Raw genomic sequence first — 21005 nt, 5'->3', positions numbered from 1 at the left:
ACTGCAAAGCCCAATCTTACTACTGGAGTCCCTTTTAGCTGGAAATGCCTGGAAACTTCTGCCCTAAAAGCATGTATTGCTCCCACTACACTAGCCTCTGGCCTCTCCCCTTCATAAATGCAGCAGCGGACTAATATTTTCAAAACTGTAGTGCTTGTAATATATAGGGGATGGATATGCACCAGAGCCAGGCCAAGTTAAGACATGTTGAGGCTCTAAACTATGACTAGTTTAAGAGGCTCATAAGCAATACAAAAAAGTGTATTAATCTAATAGAAAGGACAGTGAAAATAGAAACAATAAAGTTTTATATGTGCAAATAAGTGAGGATGCAACTAAAAACTAAATCTAACTAAAACGTAACATTTAAAAAATATTCTTTTGAGGCCTTCCATAATCTGATGCCCTAAAACTGCAGTTTATTTAGTTTATGCATAAATCCAGCACTAATTGGGGTTCTACCTTAACTGTCCCTAGAATCCAGCAAAAATTGAGCTTTAGGGTCAGTTCTAACAGGTGTATACATCATTCAAGTTCATATTTGGTGTTTTGCATCTCCCTGTGTGGACAGATTCAACAGAAGAGTTCTGTACTTGAAATAATCCACATGTTATCTCTGCAGAGTTTGATCTGTGTTAGCTGATTCAGACATGCAAGTCGGTGCTGCAGTTGTCAACTGCTGAACATGTGGGAAGGGGTGTGGCTCAGACCTAGAGCAATAAGTTTTGCATGCAGGAGGTCCTTGTTTCCCTCTCTGACATCTTCAGGTAGAGCTGGAAGGAACTGATACTGAGTTGGATGGGCCAGTATAATGCAGCTTCCAGTCCAAAAGCAGAGGACATGACAGAGTGAATGCTCAATATTACCTTACAATGGTGACCAAGGATGCCATATGCACATCACCGCCAGCAGGGTTCATTGATGATTTACAGGTGACATCATAATTGCATCCCTGCTGAGTGAGCTTATCTGTTCTTAGTACTATAGAGGAAGTACTGTGGGAGGAAGAAGTGTGTAGGATCTGGGAACAGAGGATACAAAGGAGGTAGACAGAGAAAGCAAGGAAGGATGGAACTGAATGGCCTGAGGTGTAACAGCCCATGGATTTTCCCCAGGTATGACATGTTATTTTATAAGAATTAAAAAGGGAGTGGCGAATTTAATAGAATGCTAAACTTAACATAACATACTTCAAGCCATAAGCTTTCTTTCAGTTCATAAGCCTGAACTGAACCTGCAGCTGACACGCCTCATTTGAAAGCCGAACTACATTTTCTGGCAATAAAGTGGTCTGACTTTGCTCTATCAAGCCTGCTTTCTCATGTGGAAAATATCAACAAGCCCTCAAGCTCAGTAATTTAGTGGAACTCCTTGAAGTGCTTACATTGTGCAGCAGGTGTGGTATGGTTTGTGTGGAGTTATTGCATTGGGGAAAGAGATTCGTTGCCCCTGCTCTCACATTTCCTCAGTTAGGCTTGGGAAGTTGAGAAACGGCATCTGTGTGATGACTTCTTCATGGCACTGCTATAATGTGTATGGGTGGAACTGACTTTTATCTTTGCTAGGTAGAGTTTCTCTGCCAGAGTTTCCATAACATTCTCTTTCGGCTGGCAGCAACAGCTACTGGCATGGAAACTTTCCTTTTGAAGAACAAGATCAACCATGGGATCAAATGCAGTGTGCTGCATAGTCATCACCTAGAGAATCTACCTAGTCTCTCCATGTGATAAGAAATAACACACCCATATGAAAGTTCCCATGTGGATGAGCAGTTTCCCAGTGCTACATTCTGGAGGTGTCCTGTGAAACAGGAGCAGAAGCATTGGAAAATTAAGGTGCCTTCTACCCACCCATATTCAGTCTCTGCAAATACTCCAGAAGGATACAATGATGGATGGTATCAGTGGACCTTTCACCCACCCACTCATTTGGCAAGCAGAAGGAGGAAGTCTGAGCTGGCAGAAGACCAGCAGAAGTGAGTAGAGGATAGCCTCCACTCAGTCCAACACACAACCCCACAGCCCAGCATAATCAGGGGGTTGGACTGCAATCTGAAGCAGCTTCCATCCTAAACCCCAGCCAGAAGCCATATTGAAATGGATACAAGTAATCTGGTTCACTCAAGAGTACTTTGAGCTGATTATACTACTTTGGCTTTGAAAGAAAGGTTCTTTCATGTGAGCTTCCCTAGAAATAATCAGTAGGGATTGATGTGGTGAGGCATCACTGTGGAGCCACCCTCCCAATGCCAGTGCCACCACTGCTCACCTAGATAGCACGTGGATGAGGCAGGGCGGTGGCAAGGTCAGGGCTGCACTTCCGCTAATAGGTCCATGCAGCCCCCCTCAACGCCACCAAAGGTGCAGCGAGGCCAGTGTGGGGAGTACAGCTCCATGGCATTGTTCCACCATACCAGCCGCTATTGGAAATGCTTATTGAAGGCAATGAATTGATCTTTACCTTCAATTAAGCCATTTTGTAGTTTTTTAAAATTATGTTCAATTACCTTGAATTAATGTAAATTGCCTTGAAATTACTTGTCATTGACAAACAACATGTATTTTATTGCAAAGGATAAGCAGGCCTAAGGATCTTGCGAGAGGCACAAGGTTTTTGATATAGAGGTATTGGCGCATGGCATTTGGCGTCTGAAGGTATGGGTGAATTGAAATGAGTGTGTATAGATAAGATCTACCAAGATGAGGAGTACTTCTCTCACTAGAAGGATTCCAGAAAGAAAAAGAAAGCAAGCCATGAAGGTCATTCCGCATTTGAAGTACAAAGTGGGAAGTGCTGTCTTTTGTGGGATGAAAGGGGCCTACTAGATTCTCCCTCAGAGCGCTGGCGCATTAATTCCTCTGTTCCCATGTTTGATCTTTCTCTGTGCCTGTTTTACCGGTGAGGATCTTAAAAAACAAATTTTCATTCACAACACCCAGTATGCCACTATTCAATAAAGCCCTTTACTGAAATAAGCAGTAGGCAGGAATGAATTGATTATGTCAAGTATGCTATAGAATAATATAATAGACTCTTCTGTACTAAAATTATCTGAATTCTCACTAGAGGCAAAGACTTTGTTAGCCTGTTCCCTTAAAAAAAAATTTCCTCAGAGCAAAGGGCATGGTGACTGTTTCTTTCATCACTCCTTCTGCATCTATCTCGTGTGATGTGGGTGGAAGCTTTGTCAAAATGGATAACTTTCAGGTTGTGTTCTGGGGTTGGAGGAATTAAGGAAGATCTACAGCGTCTTGGTGTCAACACTGTATTCATTTTGGCACCTTCTTAGACTTTTTATTTGTCCAGGAAATTCAAATTATTGTATTTTTTACTTATTTTTACTGGTTTTATTCCTCTCAATTTTAATGTTGTGCCAGTCCTACCATTAGGCAGAGTGAGCATATCCTCCAAGTGTCCCTATTTTCCATGGACAGTCCTGGAATTACAAAATCTATCCCAACTTCTGATTTGATCCTGGAGTGTCAGGGTGTAATTTGCAGAGGAGAAGCAACTGCAGGGGTCACTATTCTTCCCCAGCTTACTGCCCTACAATCCCCTCCACCAACATCCTGATCTCTGTTACTTCCCCTTGAGGCATGTGCTTTCATTGCCAAGCCAGAGGAGTCTCAGGGGACAGATTTTTTTCTGTTTTTTCATGAGCTGAGCTAGATAGGCAATTGGGTAGCAGGAAGCTGTGATTTATTTTTCAGAAGGGAATGTTATGCTTTAACATTACAGTGGTACCTTGGTTACATACGCTTCAGGTTACAGACTCCGCTAACCCAGAAATAGTACCTCAGGTTAAGAGCTTTGCTTCAGGATGAGAACAGAACTCATGCTCCGGCAGCGCGGCAGCAGCAAGAGGCCCCATTAGCGAAAGTGGTGCTTCAGGTTAAGAACAGTTTCAGGTTAAGAACGGACCTCCGGAACGAATTAAGTACTTAACATGAGGTACCACTGTATTTTATGGGTGTGTTTATGTTTTGTGTTTGTTTTAAATACAACAGGGGTCCTCAACCATTTTGAGGAACACATGGATTTCTAAGATACAGTCACGCGCACTACAAAATATCAATTTTATGGAAGAAAAACCTGTGGTGCTTAGAATACCCATACTCCCCACTCCCAATAAAATAGACACAAAGAAAGCAGCTCTCAAAAAAACCACAACAGGCATGCTCTCCCTCCTGTAACCAACCCCTTCAAAACTCAATAAAAAAATTAATCACCCCAGGTAGATGGGACCAAGGAGTTTATCTGAGGGTGCTGTACATGGTCCTGGGAATACTTCAGAATAAAAAGAAATAAGCAAAATTTCTAAAATTCCTAGTGTACCGTATGAATAACACTGAAGCAAAAATGCTGCTGAGGGCAATGCTCTTTCCAAATATAGTGCATTATTTAGCCTTCGGGTTGGTATATTTACTTTCTAGCTGATACTGTTTCGGTCAGTTTTACACAGGGAGGGGAATTCTGTACCAGAATGTGACTTAATTATGTACCATGTACACGATACTGTATGTAATGTTTGCTGATAGAGATAAAGTTAACTTGGGCCCCAAATACATTGCTTTAGCAGCTACCCACTCAGCTTTTTTAAAGCAACCCACAGAGGAAAATGAAACGTTTTGTCTTACAAAAATAGTTGTTTCAAATTATTTTTTGTGGCAGTTTAGAACTTGTTCTGCAGGATGGGACTCCAAAGATCCACTGGATACATTTGAGGCATATCCAATGCACAATTAAAACACAGGACTTCCCCCCCCCCCAAAGTATTCTGGGAACTGGAGTTTGTTACGGGTGCTGGGAATTGTAGCACTGTGAGGGGAAACTACCATTCCCGTGATTCTTTGGGGAAAGTCATAGAACCATATTTAAATGTGTGGTTCTGCCCTAAGGAAACAGTGTTTTTCTTTTTTGTGCAGTGTGAAGTGGTTTCCTACTCAGTTTTGCTCCGTTGGTGAGTACAGCCAGATGTGTGGCAAAGTCTGGAGATTATTTATACCACTCTTTGAGGATCAGGCCCTGCCTCCATCTGAACTGACTTCATTGCCATAAATGTACATTTCAACAGATCTAGAGCAAACAAGGTTATCTCGCACTAATAATTCTTCCAGTGGGGAAAGTCATCCCATCAAAGTGCCCCAGGCTTCCTATAAATTATTTTTTACTCAGTCTGTAGGTTAGATGTTTCCTTTCATGCAAACATCAAGAGATATTTGTAAAACAAGTCTAAAGTTTCCTACTAATGAAATATGGTGCTTAAGAAAGCAGAACTGTTTTAATGAGTTTGTCTTTGTAAGATATATGCTGCCTTTTAGATCAGGGTATGATGAGAATAAAATAACTCGCATTAAGATCTGGAGATTTGCAGTATTTTTAAAAAATGTATAACAAATAAGAAAATTTGAAAGAAACAGAAGAATTAGAGAAAATGTAGCAGACTCTTGAAATTGCAAGTCTATGTTGCTCAGACTAAAAGTTGCTACTACCGCCATAGCTGGGAGAGCAGCAAAGCAGCAGTGCCCCATCTTACAAATACCACAATTGCGGTAAATTTATGTAAGTTTTAAAACCAATTTAATTTTCATGGCTTTCTACAAAAAAATGGTGGGGATTGTAGTTTGCCCACTGCAATACAGCTTCCTGCCCAACAGCTGCTGAGCAGGGTAGTACGACGACTGGACCTAATGGTCAGGGGTCCCTTTACCTTTACTTACTTAAAGATGCCATAGTCTCTAGGTAGAGCAGTGCAGGAGATCACTGACTGTACTGTATGCAGTTTCCAGAAGCACTTCCTGTTACTTGGGTATATGTACAGTGACTTGCATGTATGGCTTGGGCATCTGATTGGTGGCCTGTGTACTAACAAATTCTGACAAAAGGCAGCTTTTAAAACCATCAGGGATTAAACAGCATGTGCTAGCCATTCACACTGAAGTATGTCTCATGTTGTTTGAACTCACCTTTAGTCATTTAAAGGCGATAAAAGAACTGCATAAGCAAACAGTGTAATCGGGTACCCCTCAGAAGGAAATAATAAAATGGAAAGTAAACACGGAGCAAACTATAACATGAGTGAATATGTGTTCAGTACATTTCTATGATGAGCAGCAGGTGTGAACTCCTGTTTCACTATGCTGGCTTTAGGCTAGATTGTGTACTCCTCACAGCAGGAGTTACGGTATCCTTTGCTTATGTTATACAATATTACACCATAAACACTTATCACACTAATTAATAATAGGTAGCCTAGCAGTTCGAAAGCATGCCAAAAAAGTGCAAGTAGATAAATAGGTTCCACTCTGGTGGGAAGGTAAACGGTGTTTCCATGTGCTGCTCTGGTTTTGCTGTTCCGTTGTGCCAGAAGTGGCTTAGTCATGCTGGCCACATGAGCCGGAAAAACTGTCTGCAGACAAACACTGGCTCCCCCCGGCCTATAAAGCAAGATGAGCGCCGCAACCCCATAGTCGTCTGTGACTTAACTGCCAGGGGTCCTTTACCTTTAGCCTTCGCTTAAATAAATATCCACAATTTACTCATATCATGTGCTCCCTGCAGAAGAGCTCTGTGTAACTCAGAAGCTTGCAGAATTTCACAAACAGTGTGTCTTAGGTTAGCCTCACAGATTACTCTTTTTCTGGGGCCATTGTGGCACAGACACTACAGATAGGGCTGGGAGAGGCCCCTGATTGAAACTCTGAAGAGCCACTGCCAGGTAAGATAAACAATACTGGGACTAGGTGGACCAATATTTTGATTCTGTATAAGGCAGCTTCCTATGTTCCTATGGCCACCTTCTTTGATTGCGCACGCGCGCACACACACACACACACACACACTGCAGAGTGGTCCTCCGTTAGGGAACACTTAGCAGCAGAGTCCTATTGCACTCATTTCTTGCTTTTGGGCTTCCCATAGGCATCTGGTTGGCCACTGTGGAAGCAGAATGCTGGACTAAAATAAGGCTTTGGTCTGATCCCTCAGGGCTCTTGTGTTCATATCAAGAAGCAATCTTCTAACAATTAGTTCCCATTGAGAGATAGCACCTGAATATCTCAGGCTATTAACATTCTATTGCCAAGTCCAAGATTATGGCCAGGCATTACCTTAAGCCAAACCCATAGTGATAGTTCTATTAACAGAAATCTGATAACATAATAATATCCAGAGGCTGAGCCATGTTAGACTGTTGCACTAAAAACAATAAAGAGTCGTTTGACTCCTTAAAGGCTGAACTTTCTGGCATAAACTTCCCTAGACAACACAGCCAATCAGATCCACAATCAATCAGAAGTATATAAATGGTGGCAAGCAACAGTAGGAGTGGTAAGCAGTGAGATCAGGGAAAAATGAAATGCAAGAATTACAGACCGTGACAATTGAACCAGAGGTAGAATGCATGCAAAACACAGAAAGTGACCCCTTAAGAAAGCGTGATTGCTTAGCTGATTTAGGTAACATTTATAGTGGAAAACTTGCTTCTCTGTTCAGGCCAAGATGAATAGTTTAACTTCTTGATTGATTGTAATTTTGCATTCTCACCCTGAAGTGTCCCTTTGAAATTCTTTTGCTCGAGTATGACCACTTCATGTTCAGCAGCAGAGTGCCCAGGTAGATTGAAAAATGTTGTTCTACTAGTTTATGAATGTTGCCATTTTCATGTCAAATTTGGATGCATTGGTCTGTTTTTCCTGTATACAAGGACATTGCTGACAGATGATGATATACATTACACTTAAATACAGGAGTATATTTACCTGCTTAATATATTGGGCATTCATATATGTTGTCTTTTTTTTTTTTTTTTTTGTCATTTCAGCACCAGTTAAAGTCTTAAAATAGTTTAGGCTTTTGTTGGACATCAGTCCCATAAATGAGTCCATGTGTGGCTCCAAACTATTTTTATACATGGTGATTTTGAGGATTTGTCATGGGTTTTTTTACCGTATTTTTCGCCCTATAGGACGCACTTTTCACCCTCCAAAAATGAAGGGGTAATGTGTGTGCATCCTATGGGGCGAATGCAGGCTTTTGCTGAAGCCTGGAGAGCGAGCGGGGTCAGTGCACACCGACCCCTCTCGCTCTCCAGGCTTCAGGAGAGCCCCACCGCCAGCCCCACAAGCTCAGGGGGCAGCGGGGAGGCGCAGCACGCCTTCCCGCTGTCCTCCGCCCTGGTTTGGAGGCTGGTGGCGGGGAGAAGTGTGCTTCTCCCCGCCGCCAGCCCCGCAAGCTCGGGGGACAGCGGGGAGGCGACGCGCGCCCAGGCTTAGCTTCACGCGGCTCTCCGCAAGCCGTGGGAGCCTGGCCTGGGCTCCCACGGCTTGCAGAGAGCTGCATGTTCTGGGGGCTGGGGTCAGGGGAAGCTCGGGCTTCCCCCACCCCAGCCCTGTGCCTGGGGGGGAAATAATTTTTTCCCCTTTATTTCCCCCCCCAAAAATTAGGTGCGTCCTATGGGCCGGTGCGTCCTATAGGGCGAAAAATACGGTATTTGTTCTTTTGATAGTATTGGAACTATTCAGATTTTAATTGCTTCTGCCCCTCTCTGGGTTCTCAGGATAAAGAGTGAGCTATGTTGCAACCTGGCAGGCAGGAGCCATCATCTTGTTATGATCTTAACGTATGGTGCCTTGGAAGCCTTTTTGGCTGAAGAGTGAAAACCCTTCAAATATATAAATTAAACAGATACAGTAATTCAAACTATTTGTCTTTCTGCTAGAATTATCTCTTCTGACTGGCAACAGGTTGTCTCCATGGCTCAGGGGTTTGACATCACTTATTGCTTGATATTTAACTAGAAATGTCAAGGATTAAACCAGGGACCCTCTGCATATTGTCCTGTTTCATGTGACCCTGAAGCCAGCTGTCCCAAAGCCAATCACAAGGACAATCAGAAAGGCCAGGCCAGGTCATGGTCCAAAGTCAAATTCCAGCGGAACACAAAAAAGGCAGGGTTCAGGAGAAGTCAGTGGTCAATGCAACTTTCCCACTTTTGATTAGGTATCTTTTTAGTGTTCACTGTGAGTCTTCACATTAATTGTGCTCTTCATTTAGACTTCTTTCACTTTCTCAAAAACATTTCTTTGAATGAATATTTACTTCTGCAGCAGCTTTTGTGCCCCAAAAAGCCTGATCAAAGTGTATGCATGCTGTCTGTTTGGAGAGAGAAATGTCTCTGCAATTCTCTTTGTCTGCAGTTATTTTGGTATGCTTGATGGGGCATCAACACCCACACAACATCTCAGCAAAACGTGTATCATCTGCAGAGCTATTAGCCATGTATTAGTGCTTACCCATCCACCTTCCACTGCTCCTGGCATGACTTTCCAGATGGTCAGGCTACTAATGTGCTGCATGTACATAGCTAGAATGCTCTGCTGACAAGCAAGGAGGGCATGCAAGATTAATATTGTTGGCTGCCTTCCACGGCTGTGCCAAGCAGGGCTGAGCTCAAGGGAGGAATCTCAATGGCTGTAATCAGGAGGACCAAACTGTCCACACTCTGCTTTTGCTCAAGAGTGTACATTCTTTAAAGATGCAAGAGGCATTAATCGAGTTCAGCTATCCATTCTAGCCAGGCAACAACACTTGGGGTGAGAAGCTGCACCAGTGCGGGGTGGGGCCTGGGGAGAGTTTTGAGGACCGGCAGAGATCCTCACATCTGAAGTTCCCCACCCCTACTTTGGATGAACTTGTCTTTAGAGAAACGAAGCCTTTAGCAGTGCATTCCTATCCATGTTTTCTCATAAATCTTACAGTGTGCAATGGGGTTTACTCACTACTAGACTGCAGCCTTGTGAATCGTACCTCAGCTTTCTTCACATTAAATTCCAAAAGCCATTTCTTCTTTTGATTGATTGATTTTTACAATAATTTCTATACTGCTTTTCAATAGGAGGAGAGAGTGATCTGTCACTCTAATCCTGCTTGCAAGCTTTCCACAGGCATCTGATTGGCCACTGTGAGAAGAGGGGGCTGGACTAGGTGGGCTATTAGCCTGATCCATCAGGCTCCTCTTACGTTCTTAATATAAATTCACAAAGTCCAGAATACAATAGAAGCCTGATCAGCAAACGGTAGAGTTTTCATTCCCTTTTTGCACATTAACTTTCAAGACAAATCCATCCTTCAAGGTTGAGCAAGAGGAGTAATTTAAACCGATACTTTAGGAGTTCCTCAAAAGTTTATGTGTCTATGACACTTGCATAGCCTGAGGCTGTTGTACCACTCATGAAAGTACACCACGTAGGCAGCTGAAGAATCCACAGAACAGATCTCTGATGGACTAAGTTGGCTTTTGAATTCCCAAGATGAGGGCTCTCCACAGAGAATGCCATGCATGTCCCCAGCTGACTACCTTCCTATCAAATAAGTATTTGCAAAACATGGAATGTGAATTATGCAAAGTACTTCTGTTCCTTCAATGCTATGGTCATACCAATATATCTACTACTAGTGCTTAGTGAAGTGAGGGTGTTGAAATAATCTGCAAAATAAATATTTCAGTGGTGATATTCATTAGAATATTCTATCTTGATTCTGTAAACTGCCCTGAAAGCTCCACTGAAGGGCAATTGTAATATTAGTTGAACCAGACAGTAGTATTTATATTTTAAAATCATTTTAGTTGAATTTTTATTATTTTTGTACACCGCTTTGTAAACATGCATTGAAAAGCAGCATAGACACATTTCAAATGGATGGGCAAAAAATACCGTAATTTTTGAACTGAATACAAAGAAAACTAAAAAGGGAATTAAAAACTGTTTGGAATTTGTAGGAAATGATTATTCGCTCCCTATTTAAAATTCTCTACTAGTGTCAGCCCTCTTAAAGTGATAGGGACCTGTAGTAGTGATACACTTGTGGGGCAGGGAATAGCAAATTTACATTACTGTTTGTATAAGTCTAACCTCCCAGATACATGTACATTCATACAATTTGTTCAGCCTCAGTCTTACAAATATATGTTCTGCATTGGCCCAAAATCCCTCCACAGTATTGCCTTTGCTTTTCAGCACTATTGAGATTATCCAGAAGTTGCCACTGCCAGTCTGTGCTGCACTCTTGACCTGAAAACTGCGCTTTTTCAGGGCCACGCAGGATCTAGACCCGAAAAAATCACTTGGGGGGGGGGGACAAGAGTGAAGTGCAGGTCACGGGACTCGCCTGGGAGTGCATTCTGACTGACGCATGTCTCATTTTGGGATGTATCTCAATTCACTTGGGGAAGTCCTACTGAAGATGAGCCCTTCTCACTGAGAAGGAGACCACCCCCCAAAAAATTTTTTAGCTTCCATCACACAAATGCTTGAATCTTCTGCTTGAGCCATTTGAAAGGGCCTATGGTTTGACCCCAGTTTAGGAAGGATCCTAGTAAGGAAGAACATTTTTAAACAAATGATACGGCCCTCATAAGGTAATAATGGATCACAGCAGGATCTGCCTGGCAAAACACGCAATCTGAAAAAAAGCAGCTTAGGGGTGGCTGGTTTCAGTCACAGTACGGACTTACTGGCAAAAGAAGACATTATAACCCACCAGCGAAACGAAACACAAACAGGTCCTACCACTTCTAAGGCCAACTGGGCAAGAGCCCCAGAGCTTGAATGTTCCAGAAGAATAAAAGGGGATTTTCTCTTTGTGAAGAGTCCAGACAACTCTCACATTCCATTAGCAAATCGAATCTCTAGGATGAAACTTACATGTAATTCTTGGCTAAAACATGACTTTCACAAGCAAACCAAGTCAAATGGAGCAGCTAGGTAATTTCCAGGATTTGGGTGACTTTCATTTCTTTAAAGGTTCAAATCCTTCAAGATGGCCCTAATGCATGTAGTATTTTCAGATGCAATCCTAAAGGCTCTCTCACATCCGATATCCTACCAGGCTCTTGCCCAGTACCTGCTTTTCCGTCTATCTCAGTACCTGATGGGCAGAGGGTCCTCAAGATCTCAGACAAAGAGAGAGGTCTTTCACATCGCCTGCTGGATATTTTTTAACAGGAGATTCCAGGGATTGCAAACCCTTTATCTATATGCAGCTTTGTACGATAGTGCTGTGGCCGCTCTCCTTGCTCCACATGGGGACACTGCAGCGGCAAGGCCAAGTCTTGCATTGGGCGGCTTAATTTTCATGAAAAGGGTTCCTGCAAGAGCATGAGGAGGGTACAATGAGTTCCTCTGCACATATCATGCAGAGAAGCAGCCCGTGGTCATAAACACACACTCCAGGGAGCCTTTTACATTACAGAATTTCTCCCGCAACACCCCCGCCAAAACGGGTATTTTGCAGGTTCTATTTGGAAGTGAAAAGCAACCACTTGTTCAGCAATTGCATATAAAAAGGTAGCAAAAAAATAAAATAAAACAGGTGCTTCCCAAAGCAGCTCTTGGGTACAGTTATTTAATTATTAACACAGTTGCATTGCTAGAGTGGGGGTTGCAGAGGTGTTTTTTAAAGCACCCTTCAGACTTTGCCCTTAAGTCTTTAGCAAGCCAAAGTAAACACAGGTTCTGCTGTTTGGATGCTATCATCAGGTCCTGTTTGATGACTGCTCACTAGCAGTGCTAATGCGTTCTCTCTTTTCTCTCACCACCACGGAGTCCCTGGGAACACGTGTCCCTCCGTGTATCTCTGAAGACCAGTAGTTGGGAATCACAAGTGGAGAGAGCACTGTTGCACTCAGGTCCTGCTTGCAGGCTTCTCATAGACATGAGGCTGGTCACTGTGTGAACAGGATGTTGGATGAAATGGTCCTTTGGTCTGATTCAGCAGAGATCTTCCTAAGCTGCTTGCCTGCATTGGCAAGTACTATGGAAGGCAGACGTTTTCTGAATGCCTCAGCTACTACATATTTAACTCGGATGGCAATTTTACACACATTTACTTGGAAGTAAGCCCTATTAAACATGGTAGAACATCCAAGTAAACGTGAACAAGATCAGCATTCTCATGTTGACTTTAGAAAGTTTAGAGTGTTCAGTGATTTTACAGAACGGTGCTAAATTAGGTATGAAGGCCCACTTTCTACTTTCAAGAACAATGTAAAGTGTAATTAACTCATTTATCCTCTGTTGTTTATTTATTTAGGACGTTCCCATGCTACCCTTCAGTAGAAACTCTTAGGTTGGCGTAAAATAATACAGTGGAAACAAGTGCATGTGTAAAACATTAGAAAAGTAAAACAGCAGAAGTAGCAGTTAAAATTAATTGTTATTTATTAAGGGCTCGGTCCATTGCAATGTTCTGCGCAAGCATCATTAAAATTAATAGAAGTTGCAATTAATAGAAGAGAGCATGATGGATTGTGCCATTTAAGTCACATGAGTAACAATGCTTTCTTTAAAATGAAAATACAACCACCCTTAAATACCTAAGACTAGAATGACTGCAAAAGGTCATTAAAATTATATATTTCAGCGCTAAACTTATTGACAGGAATAAGAAATTTAGGATGAGGACAGCTCCTCCCATGAAAGTGGAAAGTGAGATGAAAGAGCTGAACATCTGTAATGTTGGCATTTTCATTTTCACATTTTGTGTGAACTCTTTTTATCCTCTGCTGAAGTATTCTCTGTTGGCGCTTAATTACTGCCAGATATAATAATGACAGTGTTGTTTTGTTGGTGGCACACACACAAAATAAAATAAAATAAAATAAAAATGATTGTGCTTGTACATAAGAAATTTAAGATTCCCGGGGCAAATAACTGTTTTTCTTCAAATACTGATGCAACCAACCTTACTTAAAGCTGCACAAAGAAGTCTGGGAGGAACAGGTTTGGCTCCCTTTGTTGCCCAGAAAATGCTAGGAGCAAGCCTTCCTGGCAGCAGGTTATCAAGTTACAAGCATTACATCATCAGAATATGTTCTCATTTGCAGAACTGTGGCCTGAAGCCATTTCACAGTTGGTTGCTGAGTGGTGCAAAGTTGTGCCCTTCTAGCAGTTAACTCTTTCATGGGACATGATCCAGAAGAGCTGGTGTTAAGCCATCATAGGAGGAAGTGAACCACAGTGGGGGGACAACACACTTTAAAGGGAGCTTGTTTGTTCTTGAGGTGTGTAAACTTTTGTAGGCAATTGCCTTCTTCATTGGATTCATGCCATGGAAAAGGGAGTGTTAACACATTAAGTTAAATAAATCACAAACTAAAATGGAATGCACATGCCTCAAGCCTCTGCTGAAGTGAGGCTACCTGCTTTCCAAAAGCAGAAATTGGAGGGTTTCTACTCAGACACATGTGATTTGAGCTGCAGGTTCCTGCAGTGTTCCATTCTTTTTAACATTTAAATGTGAAATGCCCTCCTATGAGAGATATGCCTGGCACCGATATTGTATTATTTCTGGGATTCTTTTACCTAGTTGAATAGTTTAATCTTCTCAGTTTTATTGCTGTATTTTGTACTGTATTTGTAAATTTAAAGTCACAGTAGAACAGTTGCCACAGGCACAGTACCACCTTACTGCTGCCCACTCCTCCAGCCACAACACTGCTGCCATTTCCTCTGTGGATTCCACATAAGGGACATTGGTGTCTCCTCCTGCCTCTCTCGCTGCTGTGTGTGTGAGGTCTCACCTACCCACCCATGTGCCAATAGTAGACTTTCATAACATGCAGTGGTGGAAGGACAATAGAGGACATGTGTCCACCTGTTGACCACTGCAGTGAGGAGCTTCCTGGCATGGAGGGGGCCTCATGCTGAGAGGCCTCCTAAATGTAGGATTGGGCTCTGAATGCCAGTTGTCAGAGACTGGCAGGGCTTTGACATGTGTGTGGCAGAGGCAAGGGACCCAGGGAAAGACCCAGGAGAAGGGTCCTGTAATTTATGGGGTTTGATGCAGGAGACAGTGTAGGTAGGAGAGTCCGGTTAGCCCAAGGTGGAGGATGTGGTGGAAGAAGGAGAGTTGGTTCAAGCGAGGGACAGGTTAGTAAATTTCCCACCTTCTACTGCCCCACTGTCTCCTAGAACCAGGAGGAGCTTGAAAAGAGAAGTTGTGGGTATGCAACCCATCAGAGGATGGTATAAAAGCCAGAGGAGGTGAGGGACCCCCGGCCACTGCAACTGCTCCATATCCCAGACCTGTGGATAGATGCCTAGGCCCTAGAGGTTAGAAGCACTTTGTTTATCTGAAGCACTGTGGAAGCTGCTGTAAGTGTTTCTCTTCCCAATAAAGGGTTAACTATCTGACGGGTGCCTTCCTTATCTGGGACCAGCTGGGATACCAGTGGACCAATTACCTACATATTGGGAGGTGATAATAATAATAATAATAATAATAATAATAATAATAATAGAATTATTTATACCCCACCCATCTGGCTGGGTTTCCCCAGCCCATTGCAGAGAGACACAGATATTTGGACTTTATGCAGCCTGTAGGATCTATAAGGCAACATTATTTAGAAGATTTATAAGGCAGAATTCATACATTCCTAAGACTTTATGTGGGTTTGTGTCTGATAAATATTCCCATTAATTTCTATATCTGTGATTCACCAAGCACTTAGCATATGTTTAAATCCCATCTACTTCAAACTACTACATGGTAAAATGTTTTTGATTAATCTGGTTCTAAGTGTACAGTTTGGATTGATGAAACCATTGTTCAGATATTAAAGGCATTGGCCACAATCCAAATAAGCATCCCCATGCCTGCAAGACAGACTTCCTCTTTGCTGGCAACAGAATGGGAAAGAGCCCTGGGGGCTCCTAGAGCACCATTTGGGAAAGCCAGCATGGAAGCATATGGGGATCTGGATTGCAGCCATTACCTTTTAATTGCATTCATATATCCCCACTCTTTTTTCATACTCAGTGCTAGTATTGTCTTGGTCTGGCTGTCCATACATCATTCTTTTCTCCTTGACTTTTCTCTTTGGTTATTAGTGATGTGGGACTTATATTTGCTTTGACCTGATAAAATGTTAATTATAGTTCTGATGCACTTGTTGAAAAGGTATAGAAACCATATGAGAATTAATCTAATATATTAATGCTAATATAACCATTAAAAAAAAGAGCTAGGAGTAGCCAGGAAATCTTCCACTTGTTTTGTTCCTTAATGCAATAGAGCCTAAGAAACACCACCAGCCATGTTCTGTGAGGTTTGACCAAACAGGTTGCTTGCTTGAATTCATGACAATGCAAATAAGACTGTCCATTTAGGTCTACTTTTCCTATTTGGACATGCTTCTTTGGGCAGCTGCTTATAAGCACTAGGTAGTGTATTTTAAAAAATGTTTAGGGGTTTTATTAAACCAAAGCCCCATTAATTTCAGTGCTAAGAATAAGCACATAAAAGTGTTTTACTCATGACATATACAATTTTCAATCTTGGTTTAGTTTAGTTTATTAGTCAACCGAAAAGGTTTAAACTTTCAAGAAACATTAACAACTTGGCACAAAACGTAATATAAAATAACAAGAAATCGTAGGACACACCATCATTCTGGCCATCAGTCATTTGAACCTCCATAAAAGTGTTTGAGCCTGGTAGTGAATCTAAACACAGTAAGGACATTGTAATCAGAAAGTAATAACTTAATTGCCTGAGTGTCATCAACTCCCCTGACCTGAGTTTAGCAACCCCTCAAGCATGTTTTTTAATTGGCAGTGGCACAGAACCATACAGCCTATAGGCATGTGCTGCTTTTGCAGTTCACTTTTGTACCGTCCTTCTATTAACTAGGCAAAATGTGAAAGTGGGGAAAGTTTGACATGGTAGCACTGTGAATGTTGTTTGTATTTACTATGGTTTTTGGCCCAAAGGCCCCCAAAGCAATGCCCAACATTCAATAAGAACAACATGGAAGGATGGCGCTTGCAATATTTTTGGCCTCTTGGGATTTTATAAGAATTGATTCAGTCCTGCAAGTACTCAAGATATGTTAAATCTTATATTTAAATACTGAATGTATTCTAACTTATTGCAATATGTTTATAAGATAAAGTTTTTCTATTTAAAAAGGAGTTTGATTCAGTCCTGCAAGCTGTAAATTTTAGAACATATAGATATACGTACAAACATCTTTCCTCACCAGATTTCATGAAAGGTTTCCACAACTAGTCAGTAGATTCTTACTGATATTTTATTATTTGGTGCTTACATGAGTGAAGTCAGGATTTTTGTTGGGGGGGGCAGGCCTTTTGTTAGGATGGAGGCAGAACCTCAGTTAGCTATGTATTTTTATTGATGTTTATTGATGGGGAGGCAGCTGCCCCTCCCTGCCCCCCTTGGCTATGCCCATAGGTGCTCATAAGAAGAAAGTAAACATCCACAAGTACAATATTTTGGTTGAAACCTGCTCTAGATAAGCAAAACTAACATTGAGCGCATTCCCGGTATGTATTTTTCACTAGGAATGGTATGTTAAGCAGACCTAGTAGTATCTTATAAAATACGAGTCAGAGGAGTTGCATTTGTTGTCTCACTTGGGCTATGTACACTTTAGTGGCTCAAAACGCAGTGCGGTTGCCCTCTCTCACCTGCTGCATTTCAACTCACATTCTTGCATTGCTGTACAAACCAGGGAGAGGGTGGGGATATATTCACTCGAAACCTAATTTGTTTCCCTACACCAAACTCCAATTCACTGAAGTTCTAATCTGCACATGCGCTGTAATTTGCACCTGCGCAATGACCGCCTGAAATAAATTCATGGAACAGGGTGAGTTGCAAAGAAGAAGCTCCTGATTCATAAATTGATCTTTTAGCCACTAGCTACACCAGTTCCTGGGGACGCGGGTGGAACTGTGGTCTAAACCAGTGTTCCCCAACCTTGGGCCTCCAGCTGTTTTTGGACTACAATTCCCATCATCCTTGACCACTGGTCTTGCTAGCGAGGGATGATGGGAGTTGTAGTCCAAAAACAGAGAGCATAGGGCTTGCTGATCAGAAGGTCGGCGGTTTGAATCCCCGCGATGGGGTGAGCTCCCGTTGTTCATTCCCAGCTCCTGCCCACCTAGCAGTTCGAAAGCACGTCAAGTCCAAGTAGATAAGTAGGTACCGCTCTGGCAGGAGGGTAAACAGCATTTCCGTGCACTGCTCTGGTTTGCCAGAAGCGGCTTAGTCATGCTGGCCACATGACCTGGAAGCTGTCTGTGGACAAATGCTGGCTCCCTCGGCCTATAGAGCGCCACAACCCCAGAGTCGTCCGTGATTGGACCTAATGGTCAGGGGTACTTTTACCTTTACCTTACACCAGTTCCTAGTCTTTTTCCTTGACCTCAATGGAACTCAAAACTGTTTAACTGCTTAGATCATGCCCACCTAATAAATGATGGACTAAAGGAAGATTATGAAGTTGTTATAATGATACTAGCATAGCACTTGGAATATTTAAAGAGCTTCACATACATTATCTTAATAATTATTGTTACAAGGTAGCCTCTGCAAGGTAGGCCTATATTATCCCCATATTGCGGATGGAAGGGGTAGATAGGGTCTGAGAGATAGTGGCTTTCCTATCACTGTCTAATGCCCACATAATAAAGAAGGATTCCAGACTCACAGCTCACACTTTTACCACCTACACCACCTTTCAACAACTGATTCTACCTGCAGTGACCACCAGCATGTAATTATACCCATTCACATCATCAGACACACTTGACACCTTTTACAAAGGCAAATGGCTTTAATCCGAATCTGAAAGTGATCTAGCAGCAGTATAATTTTAGCCCTTGATTCCTTGGAAGCGCTCACATATCTGCATAACAGATGGATGCGTCAAACAGGAGCTGGCAACTTTTCTTCAAATACTTACATTTGGTGAGAGGAAGGCTTAATTGAGAGAGAAAAAGGAAATGGTTATTGCAGGGTGGACAGAATGTTCTGACTAGCTGAGATGCTTAGCAGCACAAACGAGTATCCAGAATGAACTGCAGAGATTTGCATCATTTGTGCTTTATGCCTCTGATGGCACCCTACCTGTACCCCAGTGTTTCCTGAGGGTGTGCCGCACAAGCGCCGGATGTATGTCACGCAAAAAATAATACTCTTCGTATTTGAATCATCTTTATAGGTGACTGCACATTGTAATGTAAGTGGATTCTATGCCCATAAGGTGCCTCAATACATGCCAGGAAAATCCTGTGCAGCGTGGAGGCTACAGTCTGCCCATATATGGGCTGAAACATCATCCCATATGATTATGCTAGGATTCTTCACGTTCAGCCCAGCCCCAGCCCAAGTAACTGGAAAATCCCAGAAGCAGGGGTGTTGCTAGGTACCATAAAGTTCCTATGGCACACATTTGCATATGCTAGTTTCTATGAATAGATGCCTCTTGGTCACTTAAAATGGCTGGAGGATGGGGTTGTGCCAACAGTACACTTAGTGGTGTGCCCAATCGCCTTATAAGGCAGCCTTTGCCAAAATGGGGAGGCCAAGGTTGGCAAAAGCTGCAGTAACCAAAGTTAACTATATTAAAAAATAAGTGTAAGTCGAGGGAAGGCAGCAGGGAAGATGGGTCTTAGCAAAAGAAATATGAGCAGTGCTGTTTTTCTAGAAAAAGAGGTGCCGGAACTCACCATGAATGCCTCCATTGTTCCCTTATAATGGCAATGGTGCCCACCTGAGATGTGCCGGAACTGAGTTCTGGTGAGTTCCAGCTGAGAAAAAGTTCTGGATATGAGAATATGCAGGTTAGCAAACACCACCCCTTTCCCCCTCCCTCATGTTGAGTCAACACCTGGAGGGAAGGTGAGAACAGGTCTATAGAGGGCATAAGAGTATGCTGCCCATTTTAATCCAGGAAAATGTACTCTGTTGTTGTTGTTGCTGAAAATGCTGTTGTACCCACCAGACATCCTGCCATTGAAAAGAAACTAATCTGCTTGCTTTTTTTGCTCAAGGAAAAAAAGGTCCCATTATACATAAGAAAACATGGCACATATTTTTGTGTTGTCCATTTTTGAGACTTGTCCTCTCTGCATCCACAAGGACTCAATGGTTTGTTACATGCTTGAAGTCATTTGTGGAGATTGGCAGAAATGTCTTAAACAAAATAGGGTTTAAGAATGTTACCCTGAATGACTGAGCTCATGTGGCACTATTCCAAAACTGAATTGACTGTTTTTAGCATCCAGCGTCATCATAAAAATTTGTGGGCACCACCCCACAATAGGTGCAGGAGATTACCCTATTTAGATTTGCAAATTATATTGCACTTGGGCCAAAGATGACTAAATTCTGAGGATGAATGTAAAGAGGTTAGGGACACAGTCTTCCTAACCAGCTAAAAAAATATGTATAAGATCACATTCTGATCTTCACGTTAACTAGTTGAGAAGAACAGCCGCACACATGCACACGTATCCGCTTTCATACTTACATTCGCCAGCGTGGATTAGGAAAAAATACCACGCTATGGGGAATAAATCAAGCCACCCTCAGGAGGAACCTGTGTGGGGGGAAAGGATAAACCCACTTTTCATCTTGACTGTGAGTATAATGGTGGCTAAAGGGTGTTAAGCAGCAAGTGATCATACTTAACTGATGCTAAGTATGTGATTTTGGAAAAGCACAGGAAACAAATTTGACTTTCTCTTTTAAATTTAAATACAACACAAAGTGCCTTAAAGTGAAGAAAAAGGAAAAAGGGTATATTCCATCACAATAACAATTGTTAACAGTTAACAATTACAAATGTTAACCTGCTGTATTTTGTATAAATGGGTTCCAAATTTCATTATACTTTCGCACAAACTTGATTTTCATGATTAAAACTTATTTCAGCATGACATTTTAAGAGTTGACATGTATTCTTCTTCAAATCAGATGAATTTGGCTGATGAACTTGGTTTTATCTGCTGGTGCTTATTCTGTTTTCTTTTGTAGTCTGTTTCTAAAGTTTATACTTAGTGGGCTGTGTTCAATGGTGGCTTTGCCTTCACAGAAAGCACTTCTACTTGTGCCATGTAGGCACCCAATTTTCACTGATACTTCTTACCTACTGCTACCCGCTCCATGAAATGCTCCTCCTGAGGGCAGGGAGA

General features: G+C 42.2%; 1 protein-coding gene across 7 annotated transcripts in view; it reads left to right on the top strand.

Moving 5' to 3' along the window:
• SPATA13 (spermatogenesis associated 13) overlaps nucleotides 1-21005 on the top strand; it is a 161031-nt gene that overhangs the window by 50143 nt on the left and 89883 nt on the right. The window contains exon 1 of one of the 7 annotated variants that reach the window (XM_077927080.1): nucleotides 1001-1115. The exons of the other annotated variants lie outside the window; for them this stretch is intronic. Within the exon in view, the coding sequence (XP_077783206.1) occupies nucleotides 1101-1115 (15 nt within the window). The 5' untranslated portion in view covers nucleotides 1001-1100. Of the gene's footprint in view, nucleotides 1-1000; nucleotides 1116-21005 lie in introns of those variants that run through there. 7 annotated transcript variants of the gene reach the window in all.

The sequence above is a fragment of the Podarcis muralis genome, chromosome 4 (genome assembly GCF_964188315.1).
Source record: "Podarcis muralis chromosome 4, rPodMur119.hap1.1, whole genome shotgun sequence".
Classification (NCBI taxonomy): Eukaryota; Metazoa; Chordata; class Lepidosauria; order Squamata; family Lacertidae; genus Podarcis; species Podarcis muralis.
Note: the sequence above shows the minus strand (reverse complement) of the source record. Positions and strands in the feature narration are given on the sequence as shown.